Here is a 17,856-nt window from a genome sequence, read left to right as displayed (position 1 = left end):
AAACTCCGTTCCAGTGGGCCAAGGCACGGTTATTGGGCTCACCTCAGGCGTGGTGAGGCTGACACCGGCTCTCTCTCTCTCGCTCTCTCACACACACACGCACGCACACACAAACACACACACATACACACACTTTTGTCTTTAGATGCACACACCTTCACACTCCAACACACACAACATCCAACCTCGCATCACACCTTCACTTTCACTCACAAAATGTTTTCTCATTTTCCTCCCCAACACAAAACAATAAAACTATCACAGTCCATATATCATTGATTAGAGACTCATCTACCATAATAAAGTATCAAATGATTAATGAGAGGAACAATTTTGAACCAACTTAAATTCAAATTCGTAGTGTCCCGGCAGCTAAGGCCACAGTGTGTGGGTGTCTGCAAGTTTAGCCAAACTGATTTCAACTAGATTATATTTAAATGCTGCCTCTCACTCTGAAGAACAAACAGGGCGCATTAATACAAATGAGCACCTGCAGCCGCGACCGCAGATGTCTGTGGGTATTTTTTTAGTCAAAGTTTCCACGAAAAAAATAGAGAAATTTTCATAGATTATTTTGACAGAGATTACTTTCAAACAGGATGGCTTGTCCCCTCCAGATGCAGATAAATGTGGTGCAAATATCTGCAGAGAAGACAAGATGTTCTGCAGTTGAACCACAGCTGAAATTATTCACTGTTAGCAGCAGCTAATAACAGCATAGTAATCCTGTGATATGAGCTCAACTGCAAGAAAAAAAGGGGTAAAAAGAAATAATTCATCCATACAACATTATGAAAATTTAATTTCTATAATTATGTAAAATAAACCTTTTTTTGTCCATATCACATTCTTCAATTTCACATTTGACCAGAACCATGAAGCAAAATCCAATATCAATGAACACTAATTCATTTCATCATAACCTTGTCAAAACTCATATTGCATCAGCCTAAAGCTTCAAAGACACAGATTCAAATGTTGCCGACATGCAGCGGATCTGAAACAGTTCACAGACAAACAGCTGTTTCATTTTACCCAAGGAAAAAAAACAAACAACAACAACAACATCATCATGTCTCAAGATGTGCGGTGTTGTGCGGAGCCACGCCGGGTCAAGTGTTAGACGAGAGGGTTCGACTGTAGAACCAGCAGCAACACACAGACAGTAACTGACAGACAGGGCTAGATGTGTGCGGACAGAGATCCAGCCGTGTTAAAGCCACTCTGAGATCTGAGCCTGGAGACAAACCGGGCCTGACCGACAGCAGCACCGTGGCCGGTCCTTTTCAAGGCCTGTCTCATCCACTTTAGTTTACCCGCTCTCATCTCTCTCTCTCTCTGTTTGACGCTGAGCCCTGCCGTCTGTCCTTCCACACAGATTTCTTTGGATAGAAACTCAAGAGTTTCTTCACATTCCTCGTCACTGAATCAGAATTTACACTGCTGCCGTGCTCTTCCTCACTTGTGAGTGACCAATTCGCCTCAATTTTTCAGGAAACCTTGAGGCCGTGGGTCTACAGTAAAAGATGTATTACAACTGATAGAAGTGAATTGACAATGGATCTGTTCATGAACAAGAGAGTAACAATGACAAGTGCAAAAGAACAAAGACACTTTACTGGAACTTCCTTCGCAGCCGTACATGCAGTTCAATAAACGGAAATAGATGTCATCTCCAGATAAACAAAACATCTCTGGTAATATTTAATGACAAAAGTACATCTTTTCAAATAGAAAATGATGACCTCGAGGCCAAACATTGAATAAGATGACCCAGAAAGAACACCCAAAGGATGTGATAAGCAACATGACTGAGGCGTACCGAGGGGATTTTTTCATATTACAAAGAAACTGCTGTTTCGTTTACCTCTTTACAGTTGTTCAATCGCAAGGTTTTTTTTTAGTTTTTTTTTAATGAAAGCATCAGGCTGTAAGCTGAAATTTCTACAATTTACTTTGCATGCGCTAATATTAGGCCCACAGAGTAGTCTCATCTGATTTGCATATCTTCTGTAAAAACTGGATAATACAAGTCAAACTATGGCACAGCGATTTCATGGTGAGAATGTGTGTGTGCGTGCCTGTTCAAACACACTGTGTGGTAGTGTGGGTGTGGCGTTACACCTCGTGTGGCACTGGGCAGCCAAGATAAGAGCTGATCCTATCCATGCCTCCCTTCTGCAGCGCCTGCCCGCCCACCCACACACCCACAACACACATTCACACTGCCACACACACACACACACCTAGTGTGGCACCCAACATGCCACTGTAATCTCATTTTACAATCCCGATGCCCTGAACATAAACATGCACTCTCACTCATAATCAGAGCCACAAACACTGAGAAGCCAACTAAATCCATATTTCACTTTGTTCATACTGTACACTGGCATGTGATGCACAATGACACACACCTCGAAATATACAAAGGCCAACCGAGGTGTCAGAGTGGAGGCTGCTGCAGGCAGAAGCCCCAGGCCCCAAGCAGCAACACACATTTACAACACATATGAAGGTAGAGAGTGAACACACTCATACCACAGCTTCTAATCAGAGACTATGGAAAGTCTTGTTGTTATGCCAACCCAAACTGAACAGCATGGAAAGACTATGAAATATAGCAGCTCGAAGAGAGGAGGAGCAGAGAAGAGAAGAGAAGAGAAGAGAAGAGAAGAGAAGCTTACCTTCCTCCTGAGACAGAGAGAGTTAACCTTTTTGTACAAACACACAAACACACTCTCTTCTCTAATTTACCAAGACCTTCGGTGAAACACACACATCCAACACACACACACGGACACACTCTGATGTGATCGGCCACCCCGATAGTGAGCCAGAGCTGACTCTCTAAGCCTCAAACAAAGTTTGGTGTGCACTGACCAAGACCGAGGGGACAAAAAAAAAAAAAAACTGGGGGGAGCAACAGAGAGAGAGGGAAAAAAAAAGTGTGACCACTGAGTGAAGTTTAACCACTTACAATTCAAGTTTAGCTCCAGCACACCCCGCCTACACCCCGGATTCATTCACAGGCATGTACACGCACACCTCTCCGGGTGGGAGAGGCACTGAGCTGGATTTTGGGAAGCCCTGCTTTCTCTCTCTTGTTCCGTCTGGTTGCTGCTGCATGGCTGCCGGACAGGCAGACGGCCCTCGCTCATCCCCCTTTTCTCTACTATCTTTTCTCTTTTCCTTATCCAGTGTCCCTACAGATCCACCCACCAACCGCTGCCCCTCACAGCCAGGTGACAGATAGCCACTCGGGCCGTCGTGCATGTGCGTGTACGTCGAGTCTCCATGTGTCCATGTATTTGATAAAAAACCATATGTGAGGGAGCGAGAAAAGATTAGATTGTAAAAGTATGTGAACAAGTGACACCATGTAGGAGAGAGACAGAACGAGACGGAGAGAAAGAGGATGAAAGGATTCAATTTCTGAAGGTGAGAGGTGGAGACTAAGTGTAGTGAATGTGATTTGATGGTGATGCTGAGATGGGGTTTAGGCGTACAAATACTATTAGTCACTGCTGTGTGAACTTGTTACTCTTATACACACACACTTGCACACAAACACTAATGTGAAAACACAAGCTAGCATCCACCCTGTAAGAATCACTACACAACGTGGCATATAAAAACGGAAAACAATCTGTATATTTCTCCAACAACCCTTGGTTATGGATGTAACGGCCATTGTAGTCAACCAGCCACATCTCAGTGACCTGAAATTGGCCTTCTCTTCCAATTCCTCTGGAAAATAAAAAGGAGGGTGCGAAACAAATTTCCAGAAGAAGAAAATAAGTCCATTAGCTATCTTGTTTTTCAGTCTTAAACCTACACCAGCCGAGAGGAGGAGAATAGCGATAAATAAGGCTGGGTGCCAGTTCTGTGCTTCATACCATTGCACATGTATTACATGCTATGTCTATTAGTATTTACTTTTAACTGTACAATTGGACTGCTTTTGCCGTTTGTATAAATGCATCCAAGGTACTGTACTGTTTAATATTAACAGGAACGCCACTGAGAGCAGTCTGTCACCAAAATTATATGATTATACTTTCTATATTTTGCAGTTTTGACCAGTTCCTTCATTTCCCTTGTGAGTGAGATGCATCATGGGAAAACAGTCTACACAGCACAAATGCCAGACTTTTACTTGATGCACATTGTTTTGAATACATCAGAAGCCCAGGGTTGGCACTGCTCTGCCAGCACTTGTCCTATGTCATGTCTGTAGACGTGGTCTTTGTTTCAGTCATGGTGGACCACATCAGCCTCTGCTTTGTCTTCTATACCCTGACGAAGAAACATTACGGTCGAAACGTTGGTTATGTTTTTTTGATTCTATTAAACCATTTTGCATCCAAGGCTATGAGTGTGCGACATCACTTCTCCTCTGTCGGACCACATCAGCCATAACACCACCTCAGGACACTCCTGCTGCTGTTCCATCTCCTCCCATTCCTTTACAAGCCCCATGAAGAAGAGAAGACCATAACCAACAATGGTTCTGTAAGACATAAACCTTTTAAAAACAGGTCACTACTTAAGCAGTATATAATTTAGAGCATAACATGGGGACTATTTTCATCTGCAGACGTATACCTTGAGTGTACTAGTGTGTATTTACTGTAGCAAATGACTTAAAATAAAAAAATTCATTGTAATGAAGGAACACGTCAGCCAGGACATCTGTGTGGTTTGTGTGTGTGTGTCAACAGAGTTCTGTTGCACGGAGGAAAAAGCTATATGAGACTTCAGACAATGTTTATATCAGCCCATTGTTGGTTTTGGTCTTGTGATAAGATTTATAACAATAACAATAACAAAATGTGTTTTGCCCCCTTTTTTTAACAAACCTCCTTTTAAATCAAATGAGTGTGTTGTAAAGAACTGGAGCACAGTCTCAAGACTGTTGAGGCTCGAACCTAAAATTTCCTTCATTTCCCTTTTTCCCCCTTTTTTTTGACAAAGCCCTCCCCCACCCCTCCCACTTTAAGACCCCTTCCACACCACACCCATGGCCCCCCATGGTCCCCCATGTGCAGATATGAGGTCAAGCTCCAAAGATCACAGAGAGAAGCCAAACGAGAGAGAGAGGGAGAGAAAGAGACACAGAGACCTAAAATCCTCCTTTCCTCCCAAAACCAGGCCAAAACCTTGAGCCTTCCCACCAACTCCAGACCCCCTCCTTCAGCCCAGTTGTGTGTAGAGGAGGCAGTGAGCACTCTTGCAGAAACATCAGCCCAGGGAAATTCAAATGAGGAAGAAACAGTGAGAGAGACACGGAGAGAGGGAGAGCGGGAGAGAGAGCACAATAGTGAGAAAATAGGATAAAAGAATGAGATGGGAGAGCGTTAGGTAGGAGGGAGACGGAGGGGGGGTAGCTGGAGAGGTTGCTGAGGCTGCAGGTTAAGATAATGTGTAGATCTGAAGAGATTTGCAGAGGAACATTTTTATTCATTTTTTGATTACTCCCATCTCTCCCGACCTCCCCTCCCTCTCCTCCTGCGTTGTTGTCTCTCAGTTTGTTTGTTTTTGGCATTAGCGTTACGACTGTTGGTATGCGTGTGTATGTACACATGCATGCTGATTAGAAGTGGAATATTTTATCAACACAAATATTCACAACCGCACCAGCCTGCACGCACATATCAATACATAATGCACACAAACATACTTAAAGATGGATCAGAGAAGAGAGCGACTGGGCAGACGGTGCCAGGAATGCTAAGAGCCTACAAATTCGTAAACATGCAGACACAGATGCTGCGTATGTACATACAAACACGCACGCACACAGAATGTTCATGGCGTAGCCCATCGCTGTGCCCGCTCCTTATCAATGTGCTGCAGGTAGGCTAAGTGTTCTGAATGAGCTGGACCAGACAAAATGACTCGCTGCTTCTATTCTCCTGGTCACACACACAATCAAATGCACAAAGACGCATCACAAAGCTTTCAACAATGCTCAGCGCGCGCACACTCACACACACATAAATGAGGTCACACATAAACATGAGACACACCTTCGTCTCTGACAGATCCTCCCTCCAGGTTGAGTGAGATGGACTGGTCTCCTTCCTGGCTCCCTCGACCCAGGATCATCCAGTTCTCTAAACCATCTGAATCATGCGTATCTGAAGAACTGGATTCAGAACTGGACTCAGACTCGGACTCGGATCGAGACTCTGACTCATGTGAATCTGACTCAGAGCTGCTGGACTCCACAATCATTGGCACACCAAGACTTCTTTTTCTTTTCTGGTTTCCCTAGATGACAAAAAGAAAACGACATGTTACCACAAAGCTCTCAGCTGCACCATCCTGAACCCCCCCACTGAACTGATCAAACCACTAATTAGGTGTGAAGGCAAAGTGTAATTAAACTTTTAAAATCTAAACTCTTGCTCTGGTCCAGCAGCAAACCAGCTACTGGCATCGCTACATGCCTCCCTGCTGCTGCAGGTCAACACACTGGAATAGGCCGCTGGACAGTGGACTGGCCAGGTAGTGACCAGCACTGTCAATTCAGAGGAGAAGGGAAAACAAAATGGCTTAGGCTCATCTGAAGGCTCATCTGAAGTTCATGTGAGGATACAGAAGTCTGAGTTTCAAAAATCAAGTGCACATCTTTCAAAATTACACAGTTTGTATGACATGTCCTTTTTGTTTCCTTAGGCAGCTGCAGTGGAGCTGCACACTAATGACATTACCAGAACAATTGGGAAACTCTTCCTTTTAATGGCTCAAGTCAGTCAGAGTCTATTTATAAACACAACTGAATTGAAATTTGATGTATTTCATGTAGAGTCAATTCACAGCACTTCTAAACCCTCAAAGCAATTAAAAACATTTCCTTATTGCAAATGTATGCCGAATGTTTTTTCTTTTTTTAAATCAATTTGTCTTATTAGCTCTTTACAGCTGTTAAATTGCATTGACAAGCATAGTCATTGTTAATTCAATTCAGTTTTTAATTTAGCTAATTCTAGCACAGTGTCCTTCTCTGTTCCTCGACTCCTCTGATTAGTGCTTTATAAAAAAAAAGATCTGTATTGTAAAGTTGATAGCTCAGGAGTTACCTCACGCAGTGACAGATACTAACTGTACTGTATTAATGTTACTGTAAAGAATCACACACAAAGCCGCCTCCCTCTGTGGTTTACCTGAGGTGCCGGGGTGGACGTCTGCAGCCGGTGTGAGCCTTGACCCTTCAGGGCGCAGACACCGTCATCCTCAGCGCTGTCGTCATCTGAGATGGAGATGACGTCAGGACCGGAGTCGATCACGATGACTTCCTCAAAAAGCGATGACGACGACCTCCGGCCTTTAGGATCATGTTTTGCCTTCTTCTGCTTATCGCTTTTCTTTCCCTCCTCCTCCTTCTTCTTCTTCTTCTTCTTCAGGTGTTGCAGTAGCTTGCTGATATCAGGAGAGGCAGGCTCGCTTTCTCCAGAGCTCTCCACTTCTCTGTTAGCATCTGCGGTCTTCTTCCCGGTCAGCTCCGGCTGCTGGTTCTCCTGGCCCTCCACCTCCTCACCTCCTTCTCTGCCCTGCTCCTGCTCCTCCTGCTCCTCCTGCTCCTCCATCTCACCAGGATTAGAGGAGTAGTGGAGCTGGCTGTAGAGGCGGAACTCCAGCTCGCTGTCGGCCTCTGACCCCTCGGAGTCTCCGTCATCCTCGTGGTAGAGATCATCCTCCAGCTCCTCGCGGTTTTGATAGGCACTGTACATCACTCTAGCATACGCTCAACACACAAACACACACAGATTTGCACACTTCACCCCACACACACACACACACTGTCACAGAGGGGATGACAGTGACCACGGTGGCTGAAGCTGGCTGCAGGGATAAAAGCACAGACAAAAAAATGTGTGTTAGTATAATCAACTGATCACAAGTAATAAATTGTTCATTCAAAACAATATTTCTGATTTAAATTTGCAGTCAAAACATTTATTTTCTATTTTTAATCAATTCAAAATGAATAATTCATTATTGTTATTCATCCTTTATATTCTACTCAGTCTATGAATTGTCAGGAAAAAAAAACTCCAATCACAGGAGTCTGAAGTCCAAAGAAACATGTTCATATGAACTCTTTTTTCCTCTCAAATGGCTGTAAATTTACAGCATATTATCCACTCATCAACACACATTAATATATCTGCCTTGCTGTCAACTCTCTAGAAAACAAGTTACCAGTAACATCATGTATTATGTTTTTACATTGCACAATCCATCACAGTAAATCTCAGCCCTTCCCTCGATGATACTATATTTTCATTATTAGTAATCCAGTTGAAAACACTTTGTTTTTTATCTTCACAAATATGTGGATTTGATGCTTCTTTTTGATGAATTTGGTAATCAGACTATCAGATATTTAAAGAAGTAACCTCAAACCATGCTGGGCTTTTTTTTTTGTTATTATTATCATCATTTTCGGATGTTTTATACACAGGAAAATCATTGATTAATCAATAATGAAAATAATCTTTAATTGGTGCCCCAAGATGCGGTTACCTAAACTATAATCTACAGCACTGAGGAATAAGTGGACACAGGCCTGCATCAATTACAGAAGGGGCACAGATTTCAGCCTTGTTCTGAAATCCATAAGGGCTTGTTAACAAAGCTGAAAGAGAGCACGGTTCAGCTGCGCTCATATTTTTTTTTTTATCTGCAGACCATTTCATCAGAGCTCTGGTGTAAAGACACAGCTTGGATCCAGGTTCATCATCTGTCCAGTGCTGCTTTCAACAAACACTTAACATAACAGATTATGTTAAGTGTGTGTTCAAATCAGACCCTCTTCGACTAAATATGTTGAAATGAAATCAGTGCTGATTACTCACTGTAAAACACACAGTGTTGCTAATTTTCTCAATGCCTGTCTGTCTAAATTGTTCTCTCTCTCTCTCTCTCTCTCACACACACACACACACACACACACACAGAGACAAGACACACACACACGAACTGGACAGAGAGGGGGCATCGGCCCATTGCTCTGTCCAGTCCTGCGTGTCTGTGCCATGATGGCTGGAGATGATTGGCTCTCAGACCGCACACACTGCAGAAATGCCACGCTAGACAGTCACAAGCCGCCCGCCAGGGATTAAAGGGACAGAAAGAAGAGTCTGAGGTGAGGGGGCGAGGGAGAGCAACAGTCCTGAAGTTTAGTATAGTGCACACGGACCTGGACCTGACAAACGACTGACTGTGTCTTACAGCGGTGGAATGTAAAGTGTCGTAGCGTCGCAGTTTGCCAACACAGGTGTTTTCATTTAATCTAGCTAATTAAAGCCCTGCTCAGTGAGTGGGTGTGAACAGACTGAGACTGTATCTGACATCTTGATTTCTCTCCTCTTAGCTCAGTGTACACTGTACAGGTGGAATAACTCACACCTCAAAACCCTTGATATGTTCCTCTACAAGTTTTTCAAAATATCTTCTGAAAATCAGTATCAATGTCTGCATTCAGTATGGATCAGTATCTATAAATAAAGTTTGATTTGATTTGATATGACTAGGTTATCCTTTGTAGATTTACCACAATGTTTTTTTAAACTTCACTACACACATGCTCCTCTGCAGATTGAGATTTTAGAAATAAAAAATAGTGATCATATTATGAAATATAATGCCTTGTTATTGATTAAATAAACTACCCAAAGGCGTAATAAAAGTGTCAGTAATTCTATATAATAAATATTTTCACTTTTGCTTGTCCAAAACATTTGTACATTCAATTCTAATGCAGTATTTTAATTGTCATATACTATATACATTTTACAATATTGTGTGTTTTTTTTAATGTCCTGTCAATTACATTTATATAACGCTTTTTTAACCTGGATGAGAGGTGAAACGTCTTTTCAGACAAATAACTAAGTCCAGTTGCTTTCGATTTAACCTCCTTTGAGATACTATGACCTGGACAAATGAGAATATGCACAGGCTTAACGCTTTTTTAACATTACCCAAAGCACTTGCAGAAACCATTATTCACTCATACAACATTCACACCAGTGGTGGTAAGATACAACTGTAGCCACAGTTGTGCTGGGGCAGACTGTCTGTAACATCTGTAATTCTACAGACATATTCTTGTGACCACAATAAGACACACAAAGATAGTGGAAATGCCCGATGTTATAGCACCCTGTGGCATAAAATCCGAGTGAGGGACCACTGGATTCACTCCTCAACCACTTCATATTGTGTCAAAAGACAGTGATGTTGACATAAAACTTATTGCTACTTAATCAGCTAACTGATCTATATGTGTCATACCTACATAATAGCAAAAGTCAGATTCTGTCTTGTCACTCCAGATATGCATTTCATATTTATTTTTATAAATGCTGTTAAAACCTGAATACTTCCTCCATATCTGTTTGAATGTGGATTTTTTTTAAGTGTGTTGTGTGTACATTGTTTATGACAGAGCCAAATCAAATCAGACTATTACAAGTGTTTAGCATTAATTTTCAAGACAATTTTAAACCCTTTATGTATATTCTTCGAGATGGTGAAAGGATGGAGAGGAGTCAAGTCCACCTCAAAAACGGACTGGTTTGAAACACAGCACAGAGATTTTGTTACAAGGGACAGTGCAGAATATATTCCTTGAAGACGCTTATAGGTCCACTTATGTCCACAACAAGAGGTTGCAGATCCTTTAACAGTGCACCATTCTTCACTGCAACCTGGCATGGCAGCAGCAGCAGCAGCAGCAGCAGCAGCAGCAGAGCCAGGCAGCTGTCATCTCTCTGTACAATAATTCTTCTACTATGGAAGGGGGGGACTTTTTTGACAAGCCTGTTTTTTATTTTCATGACATGACAAAATGCTTCCCTGTAATTTAAATAACATAAATGTTCACATCTGCCTTGTGTCAGGTTCATGATTTGATACTTAAAATATGCTGTCTGTGTATACTGTCACCATATTGCAAGTCGGAATGATACTATAATGTAGCCTAATACTACTGTGTATATTCAGCTCATACTATTTCATTATGTTTTAGTTCATTTGGTCTATTTAGTTTATGTTTACAATTAAACCTTTTAACCGTACTGTATGTTGTTTTACTCCGTGATTTATGTGTCAATTCGAGTGCCCGCTGCGATGTCTCTTTGGGATTAATACAGTATTAGGTTGTGATTGAAGATGCTGTGCTGTCATGTTGTTTGATTACTCGGGAGTGACAGAGTAGAGTGACACAGACAAGGGTCCCAAGCACACGGCCCACATTATCACAACAATGACAAGCGAAACAACACAATAATACAACAGTTTAAGTGGTGTTTATTCACTTTGACTGTTAGTTAGCATGATGATAGCTGCGGCTAGGTGCTGGATGCTAACGAGCTAGCAGACAGACTGAGGCACAAGTTAGCTCCGTAACGAGCTACCATCACATGTCCGAAACTAACTCAGCCCCCAAAACACAAGAAGGACTTACGAGGTGCCGCTGGGCTATGATTATTTGAGGCTATGTGTCGACAGTGCATGTGTTAGCATGTGTTCCCCCTGTCTGTCCACGTGTTTATGAGCAGCCGGTCGGATGTAAACAATGAAGCACCGCGGTCACAAACACGCACGAAAAGAGACAAACACATAAAGCTAAAGTCGTTCTACTCCAGACCAACACTGGATATGGTTCACCTTGTGCAAAAGCAGACAGGAACTCACCTTTAAGCGGCTAACTGGAGAGGTTACAGGTGTGGGAGCTGCTCTCCTGTTTCCAGCCAGAGGGAGACGGGAAACTACTTCCGGGTTTGTCTGAGGGAAATAGGTTGGTCAACCGTAAAGTTTCCCTTCGTCCTGTACGTCAGTGACAGTGCTGCTGAGGCTGTAAAGACTGGGTGTTTTCTGAGTTTTAGTTGGGCTGGCGCGGTTTCTATTATGTTTTCAGAAAAGTCAAGACTCAAACCTAGGAAATAAGTCATCCAGGATTTCAGACATATTAAAGGTCACGGTAAAACTGACTCAGTCTGGCAGTTGAGCAGTTTAAGAATAAGCATGCGCCTATGAAATTATTTAAATTACTTTAAAAACTGTTATTTCATTTAGGCTACTGATTTAGGTAGCGGACTGCCACTACTATAATGATTTATGTAGCCTATATCAATGATGTGTGCCATACTGGATTCAGATGTGATGAGTGAGGGGGCCTATCTAGACTAGCAGGCGAGCCTAGACTGCACTGATTGTCATGTTCATTAAACCACTTTGAGATTTGTGGCCTGGTGCATTTTCAATGGTGCATTCAATACTCAGGTAGGTTGTGGTTTTCAAACTATATGACTGATATGCAGAAAACCCACCCCATTATACCACTATAGTAGCCAGGGCTGTGGAAATAAAGCAGGGTGGGTCCATAAATGTCAGCTCAAAACTGATCTGCCTTCTTCTGATCCTCCTCATCAATATGTTTCTGTCCATGGGACTGACTCTCACTAGATGCTTTTTCTTTTTGCAGTATTCTGAACAAAAACCCTAGACTGTGATTTTCACATCAACAGCCTCAGAAATACTCAAACCAGCTGATCATGGCACCACCATGGTCAAAGACACTCAGATCACATTTCTGCCATAGGTACTATATTCTCATGATTGATGTTGACACTGAAGCTTTTGACCTGTATTCACACGATTTTATGCACTGCGCTGCTGCCACATGATTGTTTGATCTGAATAAGCAGTTGTACAGGTGTTCTTAATAAAATGCTTCTTGGGGTCATGAATAAACAGATCAGGTCACCTGGGCCAATTAGCCAAGTTCGTACAAAATTATTAGTGTTGCTTAATGTCAACAGGTCCACTTTCATTTTCCTCAAGAAAATAAACAGAAAATTTAAAACAAAACCGAAACAAATAAAGTGAAAAATAAGTCATCCTCTTTTGTATCACAAGGTCCTCATCAGTGGGTTAAGTTACATAACACAAAAAGAGATGAGATAATACTGAGTTTGATAATTTGACAATGTTGTACAAGCACACAAACCGGCTCACAAATAACACTTGCAAATACACAAACATGGTGTTAAAAGTCACTACACAACTGATGTGTGATGGGGTGTGCTTTGTTCACTGCTTCTTCACTTTAGAAGTAGCCTACTGAAGATGGCTATACTTTTCAGTAGTATTTGAAATGATGTAGCCTATTATTATATCATTATCACATGATTAAGATGGCCTATTGCAAATATGTAGGTACTGTTTCTTTGAATTAGTCTTCAGCCAGGGCTGTCACTTCTCTCTATCTCCAGAAGCACTTCTGTTGCGTATTTTTGGAGCATGTTTGTATAGCCTATCTAAAGGTAGCCTATTGTGAATTTTTACCGTGCATGTGGCTTCAAATTGATCAAGTTGTTTTCTGAACTTGTAGCTGTTTGTGTCTTTGCATGTGTTTTGTTATGTTGCAGTGCATTAAGCTCACAGGGCCACCACAGAAACAAACATGCAGAGCTGACTGAAGACCTCAGATAGTCAGAAGGACCTCATTTGCAATGAATGAATGAGAGTTACAACGACACCCCGTACCAGAGGGGGCGGTAACGCGCTAAAAAGTTGTTTTTCAACAGCCAAAATACATCCGAAGAAGTAACCTACACCTGAAGGCAGTGGGCGTGGTTGATCTGAGGTTATTTATTTTTTCCGAACCCGGAAGACACAATTTGTTTTAATTTGCGCGGGTTTTTCAGTTTGCATCTCTGAGTTTGTTCGTAACATCCTTAAAATATACAAACTGCACCAGGTGCTATGATGATGATGTCAATGTGAAACGATTCGTGGAGTGTTTTTAAATGTCTGCCAGTGAATGATGACCATGAGAAGTAAAGACACGAGGAAAAGGTAAGACCACGAGCCTACTGCCCATATCATTAAGTTCCTCCTTTTTGTATACAGTCTATAATGATTCGCCCTAAGTTTAAATGTCACAACAATAATTCAATTTCAAGACATTTTCTCATCATCTCAAAAGTGGATGTGTCTGTAGAGTGACCCTAAGTGCAGTCAGGTATCCATGACTTTAGGCTAGTAGCCCATACATTATTGATATTAATCCATATAGTGTTCTCAATTCAAAATTATGAACTATATAACTTGTGTCAACTATAGACTCTAAATAAAAAGGTGTGAACTGAACTTTGGGCCAGCTCCAACTTGCACAGCACCTTCCTCACTATGGACCTGACACTAGTATCTTCTGAACACCTTAGCTTTGGCCCTTAAATCAGTATGAGGTGTACACACATGCAGGGGCCTACAGTGTGTCAATTGTAGCCAGCCTACTAACAGTACAGGTCACCTTGTTTTTTTTGGATTACCAAGCAGTTTCATTGCAAATTGTAATTTCCCACCATGACGCGTCGCATATCAACCCCTACCTTCCCACCCTCTCCCTCTGTCTGCTGAATATTGTAAACTTAGTGGACACTTACTGCATGTGCTCAGAGAACATCCTGAGACTACATTATTGTGAAATGTGTACTCTGATAATAAAATGCCATTATTGAAGTTAATGTAAAATTGTAAACTGGGCTGCTTTACTTCTGAGACATCATATCTTTCTGCAGACAAAAGATCCAGCAGGGTTTTTTACCGTTTCTCACCACATGGACTATTGTCAGTGTGATGTATGCTAGGCTTTTCACCTTCCTCAATAAGGCACAAATATTAGTTATGAAATGTCAGAGTATGTCTGTGTGCGCACTGGGTGTGTGCACGCATGTCTGAGTGACTAGTATGGACCTTCAGGCCTATGCTATTATTACATGTTGATGGGAATGTAAATCTATATGTAAATGTAATTCAACAGAGTAGCTATCGCCATCAGTCATATTTATAACACATAGAATACAGCAAAATTATGCCATCCTGGCTTTCATACAGACTGTGTAACATTAACATCCATCTTTTCCTACCCCTCATTTCATGAGAATAATTGTGAACTCTGTATATCCAACTATAGGCGTCGCCGTCGTAATAATGGTGAGCGAATGGCGTTTTGATAGGGAATCAGAGGGTGAATGCCATCTGATTCCAGAGGTTTCTCCAAGCGTGTCAACACAGGAAAGGCCATCACAGCGTTGGATTGTTTCCTTCCAAAGGTTAGGCCGCTTCTCATGTCTCAACACTATCACCCCTTTTAGCCCATACATCTGACACACATACACACACTTAAAATCCTGCATCTGTTTTGTTTTTGGGGAGTGCATATGGGGGCTCTCTGCCTCCCCTGCTACCCATATCTCTCTAAATTGGATGCAGGTTTGGGATGCCTCACTGCCTCAGTGAAATTGTGATGTGGCTGCCTGATTTTTGGGTTCCATGCATTTGCCGGTATTTACTATTATTATTTTTTTTAAAAGAGAGAGGTGAAGGAGACTGGCTGAATGGAGGCATCTGGTTCAGCAGTTCATCTCTGGGCGTCCAGACCAGTGGCGTGTTGAAGATGGATGGAGTGTCCGAGACAGGGATTTAAAGTCCCCCGATTTCCAATCACACATTCCAGAGGGATGGTTCTGCCTGATGAATGATCTTTATTGAAGAGAAGGAGTTAAAAGAAGCATGTCATTGCTCTCATTTGATGGTGTTTGTATGTGCCATGGTGGCTCCCACTTCCATTTGGCAGCAGATGCTACAACCAACACTTGCAATGGAGTGTTTTATCAAAACAGGATTCTTGTCAGCTGCTCTGGTGCATTGGTAATATTCTCCAACTGATGGCCATTTGTGTACAGAGGGGTCCTGGACGCTGCTGTCGCTTGGATCCAGCCAGAGTCTTGAAACACTGATGTCACCATTGTACAAAAAGTGTTCCGGAAATTTCAGATTTTGGCTGAGGTGCATCGTCAGATATGATGAAACATGTTTTCTTAAGTACAGCGGGGGGGAAAATTGTAAATTGGTGCAGACAAAATTAAACAGTAATTGTTTTGATTAATATCCAAGTATTTTTTAATAACAGAAATGACAATTAAAGGTGTTTTATCTTGTCAAAAGTGATATGTTTTGGTTTTCTTAGCTTTTTAGTCAGCGTTTATAAATATTTTAGGCTTTAAGGACTATTGGTCAAACAAAATAAGACATGTTACATTTTCACCATGGGCGCTGGGATTATTCACTGAGACACTAATGACTATAAATAATTGATTAATTTGTGAAAAAAAAAGCTGATCAAAAAGGAAAATGACAGTCAGTCACAGCCTTCAAAATGATTGTTAGGTGTCTGAAAAACATGTCCAACCGTGGTAGCTTCAGCTTGTTTCAGTTCTGTAACATGAGGTCTGCTTCCCTTTCTGTTGTTGGTGCAGGCTTCCTTCTTACTGTATGAATGTAAATACAACCAGCCACTCTGTACCAAAGCAGCCAGGCAGGAGGAATTCCCTCAACTAAAAAAAAAGAAGAAGAAAAAAAAAAAAAGACTCGCCCTGGATCAGCGCCTCTGAACAAAAATGGCTCCCATGCATCACCCATATGGGGCCCTCTGTGCTGGAGCCATTCACATATATCGGATGTACAGCATTTGTGAACCCATCGTCAGTATATTTAAAAAAAAAAAAAGAAAAGATAATTCTGTTGCATCTTTTCAGTGAGAGTCTTACCCTTTCAGTCATATCAACTAAAGTGTTATATTTTAATTCATTCTAGATATCACAGCATCAAACAGCTTTGCAGCATAAGACACTGGTGGTGTGTTAGAGAGGTTCAGTAGATTCTGCAGTTAATATGCCAAGTAGAGCATATACTAATCAGAAGAAGGAAACAAATGATAAAACACAGCCGGAGGGGGATGATGTCTTGGGCTTGAAATCCTGCAGCAAGGAAAAGAACATTTCTTTTGGTTCCTAGTGAAATTTTTGTTGAATCTCTGAAAAGAGCCTTTTCCACACATGGGATGAGTAATATTAATGCCCCCCCCCCTCCCTAGAAATAAGAACACCTGAGTTTGACCTAGTTTATAATAAAATGCTATGAGAGAAAATGATTAGCATGTTTCCGCTAATGTACTTATTTTCTTTTTAAGCCCTTGTTTTGCCGTTATTAGACAGTGTACAGAGCTACACAGAGCTGACAGGGGCTGATGCTCATGACTCCCAACCACAGAGTCCAGATGCCATAAGGCAAATCTGAGGGTTTTCGACAGGAGCCGCCACTCCTGTTTAAATCCTACTGCTTTTGTTTCTTTTGGAATTATTTGCACCTGTAGACATATTTGTTTAAAACCTTCAATCATGGTTTATAAAGTCTCATACAGCGATATTGACAGTATCACACCGATGCAACAAAATCATATCCAGCATTTCCACTCAAAAGTGCTGCTTATTGATTTGCAGCACTGCCCACTACACTTTGACATATCCAAAGATATTTAAGTGATACATGTTGAAAAAATGTCTGTCTGTTGTTATCATCTGTTGCTATTCACTTTAAATGTAAACATGAGCCGAGAGCTTATAGATTCAGACCATGTCCACCTGTAATGAGAGGCCACAAATAGACATTGAATCAAAAAAGAGCAGGGAACCATTTCTTATGTCTTAAAACCCTGGGACACATAGAAACCTGCTATTGATATGATACCTTAAGGTCCATCAGTAGATTTTAGACCAGCACACCTCTTCCAATTAGATGAATTGCCGGTGCAGGTGCCCCCCCTCCCTCCGTCCTCACCACACACACACATCAGAGGAAACACTTTTTGTGAAGCTCTGTGATCAACAGTCTGTCAGTGCTTTCAACAGGAAAAGGCTAGAACAAGAGAACAAGGCTGACAACACCTTTTGAGACCGGACCGAGTGACTTGTGTCTTTGGGGATTAAATTT

General features: G+C 41.7%; 1 protein-coding gene and 1 long non-coding RNA gene across 2 annotated transcripts in view; one reads left to right on the top strand and one right to left on the bottom strand.

Moving 5' to 3' along the window:
• The window catches only part of zcchc7 (zinc finger, CCHC domain containing 7), a 46,823-nt gene extending 34,979 nt beyond the window's left edge, over window positions 1–11,844 (bottom strand). Inside the window, exons 1-3 of the mRNA XM_085777424.1 lie at window positions 11,713–11,844; window positions 7,173–7,851; window positions 6,033–6,276 (exon numbers count right to left, since the gene is read on the bottom strand). Of these exons, the coding sequence (XP_085633550.1) occupies window positions 6,033–6,276; window positions 7,173–7,739 (811 nt within the window). The 5' untranslated portion in view covers window positions 7,740–7,851; window positions 11,713–11,844. The remainder of the gene's footprint in view (window positions 1–6,032; window positions 6,277–7,172; window positions 7,852–11,712) is intronic.
• Window positions 11,845–13,710: 1,866 nt separating this feature from the next.
• On the top strand, window positions 13,711–15,823 carry LOC146991711 (uncharacterized). Its single transcript, XR_015035876.1, has 3 exons — window positions 13,711–13,878; window positions 14,999–15,137; window positions 15,403–15,823. It is a non-coding gene; the product is annotated as an uncharacterized LOC146991711 (long non-coding RNA).
• The last annotated feature ends 2,033 nt before the right edge of the window (window positions 15,824–17,856 follow it).

This window comes from Trachurus japonicus, chromosome 1 (genome assembly GCF_045865225.1).
Source record: "Trachurus japonicus isolate A0001 chromosome 1, Traja_1.0".
Lineage (NCBI taxonomy): Eukaryota > Metazoa > Chordata > Actinopteri > Carangiformes > Carangidae > Trachurus > Trachurus japonicus.
This window is presented reverse-complemented; position numbering and strand designations above follow the sequence as displayed.